General features: G+C 50.1%; 2 protein-coding genes across 2 annotated transcripts; one reads left to right on the top strand and one right to left on the bottom strand.

The window, feature by feature from the left end:
• Positions 1-4: 4 nt before the first annotated feature.
• Positions 5-6,455, top strand: syt17 (synaptotagmin XVII). The gene is made up of 7 exons (XM_018757087.1): positions 5-57; positions 1,220-1,761; positions 1,887-2,041; positions 2,233-2,870; positions 3,580-3,700; positions 3,791-3,946; positions 5,901-6,455. Exons 3-7 carry the CDS (start codon positions 1,948-1,950, stop codon positions 6,095-6,097), a joined length of 1,206 nt encoding a protein of 401 aa, XP_018612603.1. The 5' UTR covers positions 5-57; positions 1,220-1,761; positions 1,887-1,947; the 3' UTR covers positions 6,098-6,455.
• A 2,329-nt stretch (positions 6,456-8,784) lies between these two features.
• On the bottom strand, positions 8,785-12,761 carry clec19a (C-type lectin domain containing 19A). Its single transcript, XM_018757121.2, has 5 exons — positions 12,548-12,761; positions 11,886-12,063; positions 11,241-11,334; positions 10,608-10,740; positions 8,785-9,455 (listed from the first exon to the last, which is right to left on the bottom strand). Exons 1-5 carry the CDS (start codon positions 12,633-12,635, stop codon positions 9,379-9,381), a joined length of 570 nt encoding a protein of 189 aa, XP_018612637.1. The 5' UTR covers positions 12,636-12,761; the 3' UTR covers positions 8,785-9,378.
• Between the last annotated feature and the right edge of the window lie 1,886 nt (positions 12,762-14,647).

The following is a 14,647-nucleotide window of genomic DNA, read 5'->3' as shown; positions in this document are numbered from 1 at the left end:
CAATGAGGAGGAGTTGGAGATTCTGGGCCCCTTCCCAGCACCTACACCTTCCTGGCTGTGAGTGTCTCTCCCACCTTCAGCTCTCTTCTGCTCTCCAATGCAGCTCCAGGAGGTCCTTGGGTCAGCTGGTCTTCTGCGCTGGTCTGTAGATGGATGACTTCTGCAGGGTCAATGTGCACCAGGCGCAGAGCAGCTGAATGACCGGAAGGAGTGTCAGTCATCATCAGGCAGTAGGAGCAGCCAATCCGCATGCAGAGCTACAGAGGGGTAACCACCAGCTGTCACATCCAAAAGGAAAATTTTCCGAATTGCAGAACCACACCTGCACACAGTCTAAAGGGACTAGAACTACAGATGTGTGGAAAAACATGTTCCTCATTAGCTGTGAGGAAAGATCGCCTGAATCCATTTGTTGTCCACGGTTTTAGGATGGTTGCGGCCTTTTCTGCATGGATTGGTCTAGAACAGTTTTGCAGTCGGGTGGATTCTTGCCCAGTCCTTCAGAATCTCCGCGTGGACTTGAGCCTCGCCGGGTGTGGCCACAAAAACCGCGCCAAGCGCAGAGTCCACACGCTATGGTTTCATTAGAGTCCGTCCTGTTGTGATTTATTCTGGGACAGTTGCACGGTGACCTCATGGCTGTCGCTGTTAAGCAATAGGATATTAATAAGGTTGTTTTGCCAGTGAAATCATCAGCAACTGCTTTTAGGAGGGTAAGGCAAACAGAATAGATCTGTCTGATTAGCCTCCAGTGTTTGTGTGAATGAAGCAAAACACATGTGTGGGATTAAATCAGGTCATTTTGTAATGAGTGCTTTCTGACATTTAAGCCTTTTCCTCAGAGTCGTCTAAACCACAGCAGCTTCTCGTGGTTATCGCTGGTCGCCGTCTCTCTGCTCCGCAGACTCCTAGAATATGGTCAGATTCTGAACTGAACTCATTCTCCTTTCTCAGGGGAGCTTTTTTCAATGGGGGTGTCAGAGGTCTTGCCAAAGCAGTGCTGTGTTTATGTGTGCTGACCTCCCTGGCCCTGCCCATAGAGCCTTGACTTGTACCATCATTTTTCTGAAGGTTGTTTATGGAGATCTTGAGATTCATGCTCATAAACAGCAGGACTTAGAGTTCTGCGGTCATATATACTGCACTCTGGTGTCATAACTGAATAGATCTGAGTTGCATCCCATTACATCCCAAGATGCAGAATGTCTCCCATTTGCAGATGTACCTCAGCTCCACCTCTCCATGACAACTCCTCCCCTCCATAAATGCCACAAGGAGAAAAAGTCAACTTCTTCCATCATCCGGAGCATCTCTGTCCCGGAGGAGCTGTGACCACGAAGAACGAGGGATTCTGAATGAACCTCAAGGGATGCCTGGGATGTTAGCGTTCCCATATCAACCATCAATAAAAAAAATTAGAGCAGCAATGGAAAACAAAATTATACAAAAAACATGTTCTAGTCAACATTTTGAGGAGCTGTTGACTTGTTCCGGCGCATTTTCGTATACTCTAGAGATGGGTGTTGCACGTTAACACAATTTAAAGTGACTGGTTGTATAACTTTGAGCATTTGTTTAAAAAGGACCCGTGAGTATTATTTTTTGTGTGTTGGCTGTGAGGCTTAGAGCAGAACCTTTAACACTGAGCAGCTGGTGGAGTAATTGAGTTGTCCAGAACTGAAATGGTGAAGAAAAAGAGAAATTCTGGCGACAGTGTAACTTCTATTCCCCATTCCCCAAAACTGAAGGCCCTTCAACACGGTAAGCCAAAGCGATGCACCGACTCGGTTTGAGTCATTGGCGGAGCCATGGATTGATTTGGATTCACTTTTGGCTGCAGGAGCATCCTTCGGTAGATCATTGTTCTTACTTCTTGTTCCCCTCAGGGTCGACCGCTGCCAGGATGTTGAGAACTGTCGCAGCACCAGGGTCCTGGATGGTGATGTCATGGCCGCTGAGACCCCGGCCACCCTTGATCAGCGAAGCCCTGACAGCTCGGAGGTGTCTCGCTCCACCAGCAATATGAACCGCCAGCTGTCTAGTGAGTCCTCGCTAACTCCTAAACCTCCGCAGTCACTGCTGACCATGTGATGAGTATCATAAGGATGCTGTCAAGAATTTGAATAGAATGGAATGCAAGTACCTAAAAACCTGTAATAATGATTTGTAATGGTGTGGGCTGGCTGGACTACCTTTGTGCACGAAACCCCTTTCCATCCATGTACTCCTCAGATATGGAAACTGGGAGACCTGGATCTCCTCAAGTGGACATGAGGCCCATTGAGTTGTGTGCCCTGGGCTCCAGAAAGGTGACAGTGCAACCCTCTGTTCTGCGTAAGCCTTACGCACTGGTGGATGGTGGCTTCCAGAAGCTGGAGCCTCAGCTATACTCAGTGGGGTGCAAAGAGGGGACTGGCAGTGGGGCCGGGGGAGGTGGTGATGAAGATGTGGACATCCTGACGGACGAGGAGCTGCTGCTGCGGTTCCAGCTGGGGCGCCTGCATTTTGGAGCGCAGTACGACCTCGTCCACAACCACCTGAGCGTGCGTGTCATTGAGGCCCGCGATCTGCCGCCTCCACGGCAGGACACAACGCACTGCAACCCTTACGTGAAGACATGCCTGCTACCTGACCACAAGAACTCACGGCAGACGGGCGTACAGCGCAAGACGCAGGACCCCGTCTTTGAGGAAAGCTTCACCTTCGAGCTGCCCTTCCTGGAGACACAGCGACGCACCCTCCTGCTGTCTGTCGTCGACTTTGACAAGCTTTCCCGCCACTGCGTCATCGGCAAAGTGGTCGTGCCACTTGGGCAGGTCGACTTGGTCAAAGGTGGTCACTGGTGGAAGCCGCTGGTGCCCAGCTCCCAGGTACTGCTTCTGAAATCGCAGTCTTCTCTTTGTGTTTGCTTCATCTCACATCAGGGGTCATGGCCATCTTGTAAAGAATGCTTTACTGTGCAACATACAGGACTGATCTAGTAAGTAGAGGAAAAACCGAGGTGGAAACTATGTGACCTTTAAGGGTCCTGCAGTGGTAATGCCGGAATTGCGCTGGACTTGCAGCACCATTCCCTGGGATTTTCGTGCCAAAAGGTTTTGAGTGATTTCAGAAGTGCACTGTTATTTTCGAAGAACCTGACCAAAGAGGTGTGATCTCAGCAGTGACATCATTCCCCAGCGAGAGAAACAAACACTGAGTAATTTATCACCTTGCAGAAAACTGCTCGGCCGTAGAGCGGCTGCAGCCTCGGGGTTTGTTTGTGGACACCACGCGAGCAAACTGCCAAGTCTTTTTTAAGTCGTGGAGGAATGGAGGAATTTCTCAGTAAGTTCTATTGCTTGCGTGCATTTGTCCGCGTAAGTGTCACTGTGTGCCCACACACATGCTTATTTTCTCCTGTTGCTGGAAACGGTACATTTTTGAGCTGGTGAGGCTCATGAGAGTTCGTGGGGCTAGTTGCAACAACTTACAGAAAGCCAGCTCCTTCCTGTGAGATGAGACCAGTCAGGACTTGACTGTTCCTTGATGTTGTAGTGTAGACCTTTTTCAGAGAAGATGTGTCTCTTGCCACCCCAGAACGAGGTGGAGCTGGGTGAGCTGCTGGTGTCCCTCAACTACCTGCCCAGCGCTGGGAGGCTCAACGTTGACATCATTCGCGCCAAGCAGCTCCTGCAGACCGACATGTGTCAGGGTTCAGGTATTTGTGCCACCTACTCAACTGGCATGTTGGGGGCTGGGGGGAGCTGAGAATGAGAACTCTCAAGAGGTGTGTTTGCCTCCACCTCAGATCCCTTTGTCAAAGTTCAGTTGGTGATGGGTCTGAAGCTGGTGAAGACCAAGAAAACATCGTGCAAGAGAGGCACCATCGACCCTGCCTACAACGAGTCCTTCAGCTTTCGGGTCGCCGAGGAGGACCTTGGCGAAGTCAGCCTGGTGTTCACAGGTATGGTCCATAAACCCCATGCTGTGCCTCACAGCTTCCACATACCTCCTCTAGGCCATTCCCAGGTTGGCCATTAAAGGAGTCAGCAGTCCGTTGACACAACATCTGCCATTAGTTCACTGGCCCACAAAAGGCATCTCCATACAAAGCAGCTCCATGTTTCCACAACAGCTTAAGCTGTCCTACAGTGAATAACCTGCACCGTTGGACTTCACCCCAGGTTGACCAGTTCCACAGGCCGTCGTGGAGGTAATCCACTCCGCTGCGTGCTGTCGCGCCCTGACCCTTGCTAATTTGCTTTAAATACCAGTGGTGTTTAACTGATTAGTGGTTCTACCCATTGCCAGGAAGCAGCACATTACATATTTCTTCACGTGGAACGACAGGAGCAGATCTGTAAGTAATGCATTTCTCCACCCAGTACGGCGGTGGACATGGACAGGGGGTGCCTAACGGCAGCTCTGCTCATTCCACACTGTGTGGGTGCACACCCAAAATCGTGGCTGTGTCACATATGCTTACTGATGGGTGAAGGCGTCTGGCTGCTCGACCGCTCGGATTTAAGGGTTTGGCCCATGTGCCGAGTTCCTGCATGTGCCGTTTTCGATGGCAAGTTAAGGGTCACTGTGCTCAGAGCTGTTTAAAGCATGTGTCGGCACAGATTTAGGGGGAGAACTCTGGTCTCTGCCAGTGTTCAAAACAATGAGACGCTTGCTTTCAAAATATTTAAGCTCTGGACATTGTCTACAGTCATTGTAAAGGCTGAGCTTCGACCGAGATTATGTTATAAATGTCTAAGGGCAATGGCATTTTGGAGAAGATTAAAAGAGCAGACCTCTGAGCCTGCAGAAGAGGGTCCTCGATGTCACAGTGTCGGCAGGCAACTAACTATCTTAGATGTATGTGTGTTGCCGGCTATGAAAGTCACTGATTACACAAAATAAATACCCACAACCCAATTAAAGAACTTAAAGGAAACAATGAAGAGAAATGTGCAGGGCCTATAATGGGCAGTGGCTTGAAGGAATTAATCTCAGCTGGGTTTTCCGACAGCCATCGTATCACTCCTGCAAACGTGTGGCCCGGACAGCCTGGCTCCGCAGAGGATGGACATGATGTGGAGGTTGCAGTGATCAGCTAAACCCTCAAATACGACCACATCATTAGCATGATCATGACCGTGTCACGGGCTGTGATGTTACTGCAGTCAGGGACCGCTCCTCTGTTCCTCCACGGTTAGGATGTGCATAGCAGGATTTAACCCCGGTGGATTTTGATTCAGGTACTGTGATTGCCTGTTGACAGCATACGGGCATGACTCCGTGCTTTTGACTCTCTGGACCTGTTGGTGGCTGTCATCTCACTGGTTGCTCTGTGTTCTCCAGCTCCTTGTTTCTGTGTTGCTGGGTCCTGCAATCATTGTACCTCCACTAACAGAATGGGGCCTTTGGTCCACAAGCACAGAAGCATTAATTTTATTTGTACACAACCTGATGAAATTAGCAAAAGCTCATACTCTGGACAAAGTCCATTAGCGCAATTGGATTTGGGTAGATTAAGAGAGGAATGCACGGCAGGTAATGAAAGACAAGAAGTGAGAGAGACGTTGCAGAGGCCCTTCTGAGGGTATCCTGACGTTTATCAAGCTGCCGTGCACAAGCTGAAGAATTATGGCGCAACAAAAAATTAGAACATATTGCTTTTCCCCATTGATGAGATCATATTTGTCAGAGTCCCCTGCCCCTCCAGCCCTACGCCCTGTGTTGCCGTGTTAGGCCCCGGCTCGCCGCAACCCCGCTTGGGACAAGCAGTTTCAGCCAGTGTGTGTGTGTGTGTGTGTGTGTGTGTGTGTGTGTGTGTGTGTGTGTGTGTGTGTGTGTGATATTCGCCAGAAGTTTTAAGAAAGTCTGTTACCTATCCATTTGATTGGCTTGCTTTTTTTACCCTCTTCCAGTTTATGGCCACAACATGAAAAGCAGCAATGATTTTGTGGGCCGCGTCGTGATTGGTCGGTTTTCCACCGGCGCCCCGGAAACGAGCCACTGGCGTCGCCTGCTGCGCTCCCCACGCACCCCCGTGGAGCAGTGGCACAGCCTGCGGTCCCGCGACGACTGCGACCGCGTGTCCCTTGCCTCCCTGGAGGTAACGTGATGTCCGGAGTAGGCAGGGCTTGGCGTGGGACGCAAGCCAAGGTACAAAGTGGTGGGCGGAGCCATTGTATAGAACACCTCTGTGTGTTTGCTTTTCCTGTGCGATGAAACCCAAGCAGATGAAACCATAGAGAATTTATTTTCTGAGACACACTCCCTCAGCTTCCCGCTGAGCGGCAGTAGTAAACGCAACCTAAGTCGCTGATCACGCTGAAGACACGCACGTGTGTTGTGTCATGTATGTCGCACCAGTCTGAATGTGTCACATGCTTCCGCCGAGCAGGTGCCGTTTGACTGCAATGCATCTGTCGATCACAGTGACCCTTGTTACACCGAAGCCTCCCTTTGTACCCGCGTGTCCCGCTGTCAAGTGCGTGTCCACTGTTTACGTGCTACCTGTTGACTTGCTTAAGCCGTAGAATCTGTTTCCTAATTCCTTTAATGGCATCAAGAGCTGAAGTTGAGACATAATACACATGCAAAATGTACCCTAGGTGTACCTAACTGCTGTGTCACTTGAAATTATTGATATGTTTATGGATATATGGAGACATGCAATGTAATACTGTACACGTGTAAAGACTGTTGTAGATATGTATGTTTAGAGACAGAAGTGATTTCTTCTTTATGCTGAAAGTCGCATCAGGATGATTCTGATGGGGTGTTTTGTTATAAAGGACCATGTTCTCCCAGCCAGGAGCCCCTGGGAGGGGGTGGGGCGGGGGGGGAGGGGGTCACCTGGTCACTGTTCCAGACACCTGAGGACCTTGTGATCACCTGTACAAGTGTGCTGTATGCAGTGGTGGATCATGTGCTGTATTATGCTAAATGGCACACTGCATCATGGCCTGCTGAAACAGTCTCTGTTGTGTGTGTGTGTGTGTGTGAGATCCCGTCATTGTTTTACTCCGTTGCACGTCAGGGTTTTTCTTTCAATGTTTCTTTCAACGTCTGGTCAACGGTGATTGTAAATAATATCAGACTGTGGTTTCCTTGTTTTTTTAATTATACACTCTGTTTAAATGAAGGGGAAAAAAAAAAAAAAAAAAAAACAATGTCCACTTTTTCCATTCTGGTGTCCAGAAGAAAAGTCGCGGTGTTTACTGTTCCGGGTCTAGTTACTGTCGCATCGGGTCTTCGTGCGGCCGGAGGAGCGGACAAGTGTGGTGTGTTGCTGCAGCTTTGCTCTGCTCACACGCTCCAGCATACGACCATGAGGCTGACCGCGTGACCTGTCTGTCCGTCTCTGTGTGTGTGGGACGCTTTATCGCCAACTGCAAGTGTGTATTATTGACAATAAATCATGTGCTGTTCAACAGGCATCTCTCTGTCCCGGGATACACATACATGAGAGACACACGCACACAGTGCAGATGGTCCTTGACATACAACATACTCGACTTGTGACCACTCGGAGTTACAGTGATCGTCCCATCAACTTTATTATATTATCTCTGAGTCCCGATGTCTGAACAAGCGCTCCATGCGCTGTACGATGACATAGTCTGACCCCGTACCTGTCATCGAGACCCAGTCAGTGTCTGAGTGTCAAGCTGTGGCTGTGTTTTATTTACAGCACTTTTTATTTAAAAAGTTTATTTTATTTATTTCCTTTAAAGTTACATTTTTTACAATGGACGATGAGCGAAACGTGAGTGTTCCGGTGGTTCAGAGAAGAAAAAGTCAAAGAAGGTAGATTTAGAAATAAAAGTGAAAATAACAGTGCAGCATGAAAATAGTTATAATGCTGTACTGTATTCATATTACCTATTATTATTATTATTCCATATTAGGTAACGTGAATAATGTGTGAAATTGATGAAACGATGTAACAAAGCCCTGTTACACGACACATCACAGCATTCACACATGTGAATCGTTCATACTGTATATCCTTGTGGTTTCGATCATACAGCACAATGGGATTTGCGACGTACGACAGTCGACCTGAGGTCGTTAGAGCAGAACCCCATCGTAAGCTATACAGCGGTACGGTGCTTTAAATACCATCGTTGTTCATTTTTTGTTCGATCTGTTTGTCTCTGTGACATCCATCTAGAAGAAATACACCTCACTGGTGAAAAGACACAGTTGCAGCCGGAATTTGGTCAGATGACAGATATTACTGATCGTACCGATATTGATGCTGATATTGAGATGATCAAAATCAGGGAGTTAAAACATGACTGAGTTTAAGTCAGTAATTTTTTCATTTCTGCCCTCATCAGAGCTATAGGGAATGCTGGGGCTTCAGCTCATCCTCATACCACACTTGTGGGGTTTTAGAGGTTTTACAGCAAAAGTACCACGTTCCTTCTGCTAGACAAGTGGTTCTTAGTGCCGTTACTGTGACGACAGGTGAGTATTAGAAAAGAACGCAGACTGAGGCCCGTCTGCTATCCTGTGCCCCCCCTTGGATTCAGTGGAGGACTTGTGGTTAATTACCGTGGTCTGTGCTCAAGGAGGGGTTCAGAGGTCGCGAGCCCGGCGGTGGCTCCCAACCCTCGCATTTTTGGAGCCGCGTTTTGGAATGAGACACGACCCCTATGTTTAATCCTTCCTCTCCCATTCCCGTCTCTCACCTTCCGGGTCACCGACACGCTCTCGGACTCTTAAACCTGCGGCTCATTCACAAAAAAATCGAAGCGCAAGAGAAAACACACCGCTTTACCATTATATTACCTTTATATTTCACTTGAAGAGTGGGAGTCTACAGGGAGCAGGCTAAGAGAGCCTTCTGGATGCAAATACAATGTACCAGGAAATATAGTTCATTTATGCTTCCTTACAAGACAGGAATCCAATGAAAGCAGCTAAGAGGATGCACAACAAATCACATCGGTTCACACTGAAAAACGTTTACAGTGCATTACAACATGCAAAGAGTCAGTGTAGCAGTCGTCATGATGACAGTCCCAGCGTGGCGGAAACGAACAACGGATTGGCGGGCAAGGTGTTGGGCTTTGGTGCAGAACCTGGGGTCATCATCCTCTTGGCTTGATGGGAATAGTAAATCTTTCGCTGTTGCGCAATGGTCCCTGTAGGCAGTGTGACGCAGAGGCGATGTAACCACGACAACGGCAGGGTGCGCGTGGATGCCGGGGCACTCCGGAGCGTGTCGAGCACAGGAGGTTGCGGTGTGTGCGGGATGGTTGGAGAGACCCTGCGCCCAGCGGTCACCGGGGTCTGGAGTGACGTGCCGGGAGCGGCCGGAACCCTTGCGGGGGGGAGCCTGAGGTGAGATACTGCCACTGAGGTGCGTCCAGGGGCCCCCTCGGTGAGCTAGTTTTCCAGGGTGGGGATCTTGCAGACAAAGGGGAAGGCCTTTTCACAGCTGTTGTCATTCCAGGACCTCAGTGCTGCCACCGAGAAAACAAAGAATTGTTTTCATTCACACAGAACTCACACATTTTCAGAACCGCTCGTCCCATACAGGGTCACAGAGCCTACCCAGTAACACAGGACATAAGGCCAGAGGGGGAGGAGACACACCCAGGACGGGACGCCAGTCCGTCACAAGGCACCCCAAGCGGGACTCGAACCCCAGACCCACCGAAGAGCAGGACTGTGGTCCAACCCACTGCGCCACAGCACCCCCCTATCACACAGAACTCTCAACTCGCAAACACAATCTGTTTGCAATTCGGTTTGTTTGTAACTCCAAAGTTACTTTTACCTCTACGGTACATCACAGTCAATAAAAACTTCACAACACAGACATCCCTCCATTTATTAACTGGTGAAGGCTGGTGGAAATCTTTCACATAGCTGCAGTGTGAAACACTTTTTACTTTTTAACTTCGAGAAACACTAAAATGAGTTTAAACGTCGCTGGAAATAAAAAACTCTTGACCGATTCATCCCGTGAGCATATGCAGTGCTCCTCATTTTGTTATCGATCGCTGACACTCAGGAAGGCAAGACAGGAGCTGCAAACACAGCGGAAGTGAGTTGAATTAAGGCGGTCCCAATTCACTGCCCTTTCTTGGCTGGTGGTGTGAAAAGGCTGTGTTTATTACGACAGGCAGAAATTTTATAAAACGCACAAAGTGAACTAAATGCAATTAAACATAAACTGAAAAACGTTTGAACCCGATGTCAGATATAACTTGACGGTCCATAACCGAAGAAGTCAGTGCGCTTTCTTCTTCCCCGGTTTTGTTTGTACATCATACGGCGCATAATTCAGAAAAATGTATTTTAAAGGCATCGTATCAAAAGTTCTAGTTATGTTCATTTTACTTGTGCGTATGAGTGAATTACAGCTGGATGGCGAGCTGGACCTTGACTCAAAAACTGACAGTTCCAGGATGGGCCCTGCTGCTGGGCCCGGAGCTACTCACCTTCAGGCCGAACATCCAGCTGCCTAAAATTGTAAAACACGGAGCGCGCGTGTTGCTCCGATCAGCGGACTTTGCTTACGGGACGCTGTGTGAAACCAGAGCCGAAGAGGAAGGGCGAGGCAGATAGGGGGCGCGAGAGAGCGACTCCTCGCCCGTGCGGTCCCTCACCGCTGTTCGGCCGGTACCAGATCTCCACACAGTCCTCCTCGGCGGGGATGCGGTGGATCCCATCATCCGGCTGGTTCCCATCCCAGTAGCTGTACTCGTAATGCGAGCCGTCGGTCCACTCCAGGGTACCCTCCTGCGGACACAGAGCGGAATGGAGCCGAACTCGCGCTGGACACGTGGACCGATGCTCTACGGCTGCGTACAGTTCTCTATTTACTTACTCGTTTATTCTCATTGTCGTTCGCTCCGACCGTCCGGATAAATGAACGGAGAGAAAAATGTTCGTATCCTCAGAAATTCGTAACTTGATCGGACTCGAAAACGGCTGAGCTCAAACGCGCGCTCAGCGACAGCCTGCTTAAGCGTCTACAAAATCCACGTTGGGTTACCGCGGTACCGTAACGGGGATTATGTTTGTTTTAGCCCACAGTCTGGCCCTCATTAATTCCAGCGTGCTCAGGGTTCATGTGTCTGCGACCTGAGATTAGTGTGGAAGGCGGTCATTAGTCTCACTGGACTGCTGAGCGCCGTTCAGACCGTGCGCTTCATCTGATCTGACGGGGGCGTGTCGGGTTAGCGTGTTCCGTGCCACGCGGTGAGTCGGCGCTGTGCTCAGCTGGTACGGCACGCTACCTGTCTGCGGTCGTGGAGGCCGATCCATATGTCCGTGGGGATGCCGGGTATGCGGCTGTTCACCAGGTCGTACACAAAAACGTTCTCCTCCCAGCTGAGGGTCACAGGAACGCGGTCAGGTGCCGGTATAGGAAGACCGGGTAACAGGGGTCAGGTCGGATGACACAAAAAAGACAGAGCAACAAAGAGGCCAAAGAATCTTAACCTAGATACCTAAGAGACCTGATCATTTAGTGGTCCCATTGAGAAGGGGTCCAAAATTAAAAGCTTCTCAGTTTCAGTGCTAATGAAGTAGAATGAATTCCCCGCGTCCCTCAAAGCTGCTGAATCCCTCCCGGCTTTCAAGAAGGCTCTCAGACACGTCTCTTTCAGAGCCGCTTCTGTCCTGATCTCCTGACAATGTCTTCTGACGATCAACGAGTCCAGCATCATCTACCGCGATTATGTATGTATTTGCTATTCGAATGTCACTTCGATAGGCAGGTACCTGAGGGACGTGAACCAGCAACACGGTGATGTCTGACACACGTGCTGTGTCCATAATCCTGTGTCTGTGTCTAAAGCTCTTCTTCCATCGCTGATGCACTTTGTTCGATTTGTACCTCGCTGGATGGACGAGGGACAGCGAGCGGCGGGGGCGCCCACCTGTGTATGGACGTGAGCTTGGCCGATCGCAGCCCGTTGGAGAATTCGGCGCAGTAGAGGTCAGCCTCAGCCCACGTGCGGTTCAGCGGGAAAAAACGGTAGCAGTGGCCCTCGAATTCGGTCCAGAATAGGGGGCAGGAGACCGGCTGTGCGGGGTCGGGCAGCTGCAGGGGTAGGGCTGTGGGGGTGGGAAAGTCAAAAATGCCACAAACACACTAAGAGGCTTTGCTGCACAGTACAGAGTACAAATAACCCTGGACACACACACACACACACACACACACACACACACACACGCGCGCGCGCACAAGTGCATGCCGTCACACTCACTGTTTGAACCCCAGGGTACCCTAGTGGTTGCCAGTCTAATTCGAACCATGCAGCGCTTTGGCTGCTATCGCCAAGCTCTCGGAAGCAGTACAGCGCTGTAAATATCATGGTAGCACCCCTCACTGCCGGTTCTACGCTCGCCGCACACGCCCGGTCTCGCTGCGCTGAAACCAAAAGCACAAGGACGCGGGGGAGCAGAGAGCAAAGTGACACAAACAGGCTGAAGAGTTCGTCTGCTGGGGAGGTCCAAAGCGAAGGCTCCGGATCGACCTCGGGGGAGATGTAGCTCTGGCTTCGGGATTCAGGTTCGGGTCCCCGACGCCGTCACTCACCTTGCGTGATCCTGATGTTGGTGGCAGGCAGTGACACCGCGGGAGCTGTCATGAGCAGCAGGGCGAGCTCCAGGTTCCAGAAGAGCATGGTGATGTGAGAGGAGGCCTGAGCAAATGTGTGCGTGAGTATGTGTGAGTGAGGGAGTGGAGTTGACCGGGCTGGAAAGAGAGCGAGAGGGACTCAGGAGGAGGAGAGGGACGTGAGGGGCAGTGTGAGAGCGTAGCACCCCCTCCCCCTTCTCTCCTCCCTCGTCGGCTCCCGGCCCCCTTGATCACATCAGAAGGGGGCTGGGGTGTCCCAAGCAGTGTATGATAACCCCCGCCAACAAGAGTACAGATAACCCTGGACACACACACACACACACACACACACACACACACACACACACACACACACACACAGCTGGTTACTCTGTAGACGCCCTTCGCCTGCCATCACGTCAGCTGCCGCTGGGGCGGCTCTTGGACCTGCGAGCGTCCTCGGAACTGCTCCGCAGTCCAACCAGCGTGAGCTCATCTGGCAGGGAGGCACCCGGTAGAGCAAAAGAGTTTCCCGTTCACTCCGACTGCACCGATGTTTAAATAGGACCATCAGGAGAGGGTGACGGCCAGTATAACCAATAGGGGAGTAACGGTCAGTATAACCAGGTTATATAACCTGTCTCCTGAGGATGACAACCAGCAGGTCATGTGACCACATCTGCTGTAAAGTGCTCTTAGAAATGGGGCCAACATTTATTGGTTGCAGTAAATTCTGCCATAAATGTTAATGAACGGTCATCTGCAGGCGGTGGGACTGCATGTCCATAAAAGGACCTTTTGTGAGGGAGGTGATGAGAGGCCCTGAAGGAGATCACGGTCCCGACTCGAGCGCCACTGCTCGTTGGAGGGGAGCTGTTGCGTAGCTGAAACCAGGAGAGCCTGATGGTTCTGGTTCTACCACACGTTCCTGAACGATCACGTGGTGATCTGGCTGCATCTTCTCCTTAGGGGATAAGCTGCATCTCAGAAACACTGGTGGTCGGTATTTAAAGACAAGGTCTTTGGCTCCTTCTGTTATAAATGGTCGACTTATGAATTTCTGGAGATACAAAATTTATGCAGTTTATTATACATATCAGTTGTGCTTTAATTTTAATGTAAATACAGTTAAACATTTATAAAATAATACTTTTTCAAAATAATATGTATTTATTTGATACAGTTGCATCTGAAATTTTACCGAACCTAAACTGCAAGTAAATCAAGGTCTGTTTCTTTTATTAACCTCTAATTGTGACTTGTTGGGAACAGCCACTTCGGAGTTATAAACAAATCTGATTGTGAACAGAGCCCAGGTTCCAGCTGTACTGGTAAGTTGAGGAGCTGGTGTATTGCGTGAGGACTGTCTTACTGGGCTTGGCGTCAGTGCTTCACTTCTGGGTGCAGATGGGCCCTACTGGGACATCTTGGGATCCAGCCCACAGCCTTAGACCACTGGACAGCAGTGCTGGGTGATGCCCAGAAAGAGAGAGAGGAACGTGGAAGTGCACAGAGTGATCCTCCACAAGGAGCCACTCATCACTCGCTCATCTGTTGGGTTGCGTGAATCTGCTGGGTGTGGACTTACACTGATTTACCCACTTATACAGCGGGGCCGTTCTTACTGTATCGGTATATTGGTCAAGGGTACACCAGCAAGAGATGGGATTCCTGAGTCTTTAGAGTGGAAGGTGGTGGTGGCTCTAACCGCTGCACCCCCTGCTGTCCCCATAGCAGTGTCACAGGTCATGCTCACATACAGCTGAGCTGTTTTAATAAAACTGTTTCTGGTCACTGCTATGCTGTTGCCTGGCAACTGAGAAATGTGTAGGGATGGGAGCGGATGAGGGGCTGGAGACGGGCAAGGAGTCGAGACCCCTTACGCCCACCATCGTCATGCTGCCTGTCGACTTGAGAGCGCGCCCGTGACTCGGACATGGGCTCCTGGCTAACGGTGATAAATAAGCATAAACACAAGAATAAGAGAATATTTTTATGGCACCCGCCACCCTGCTTCACAATCAGCAAATTATAACAGAAAAATTGCTGTGAGATTTCGCCAGCCAGCATTTAAATTAA

The sequence above is a fragment of the Scleropages formosus genome, chromosome 8 (assembly GCF_900964775.1).
Source record: "Scleropages formosus chromosome 8, fSclFor1.1, whole genome shotgun sequence".
Classification (NCBI taxonomy): Eukaryota; Metazoa; Chordata; class Actinopteri; order Osteoglossiformes; family Osteoglossidae; genus Scleropages; species Scleropages formosus.
The sequence above is the reverse complement of the archived record's forward strand: the minus strand, read 5'-3'. Positions and strand labels throughout refer to the sequence as shown.

Coding starts and splice junctions, on each gene's coding strand:
- syt17 (XM_018757087.1), top strand. CDS start 1,948: ATGGCCGCTGAGACCCCGGCCACCCTTGATCAGCGAAGCCCTGACAGC. Junction 2,871..3,579: donor CGCTGGTGCCCAGCTCCCAG/GTACTGCTTCTG, acceptor TTGCCACCCCAG/AACGAGGTGGAGCTGGGTGA. Junction 3,947..5,900: donor AGTCAGCCTGGTGTTCACAG/GTATGGTCCATA, acceptor ACCCTCTTCCAG/TTTATGGCCACAACATGAAA.
- clec19a (XM_018757121.2), bottom strand. CDS start 12,635: ATGCTCTTCTGGAACCTGGAGCTCGCCCTGCTGCTCATGACAGCTCCC. Junction 10,741..11,240: donor GCCTCCACGACCGCAGACAG/GTAGCGTGCCGT, acceptor CTGTGTCCGCAG/GAGGGTACCCTGGAGTGGAC. Junction 9,456..10,607: donor CTGGTACCGGCCGAACAGCG/GTGAGGGACCGC, acceptor TCTCGGTGGCAG/CACTGAGGTCCTGGAATGAC.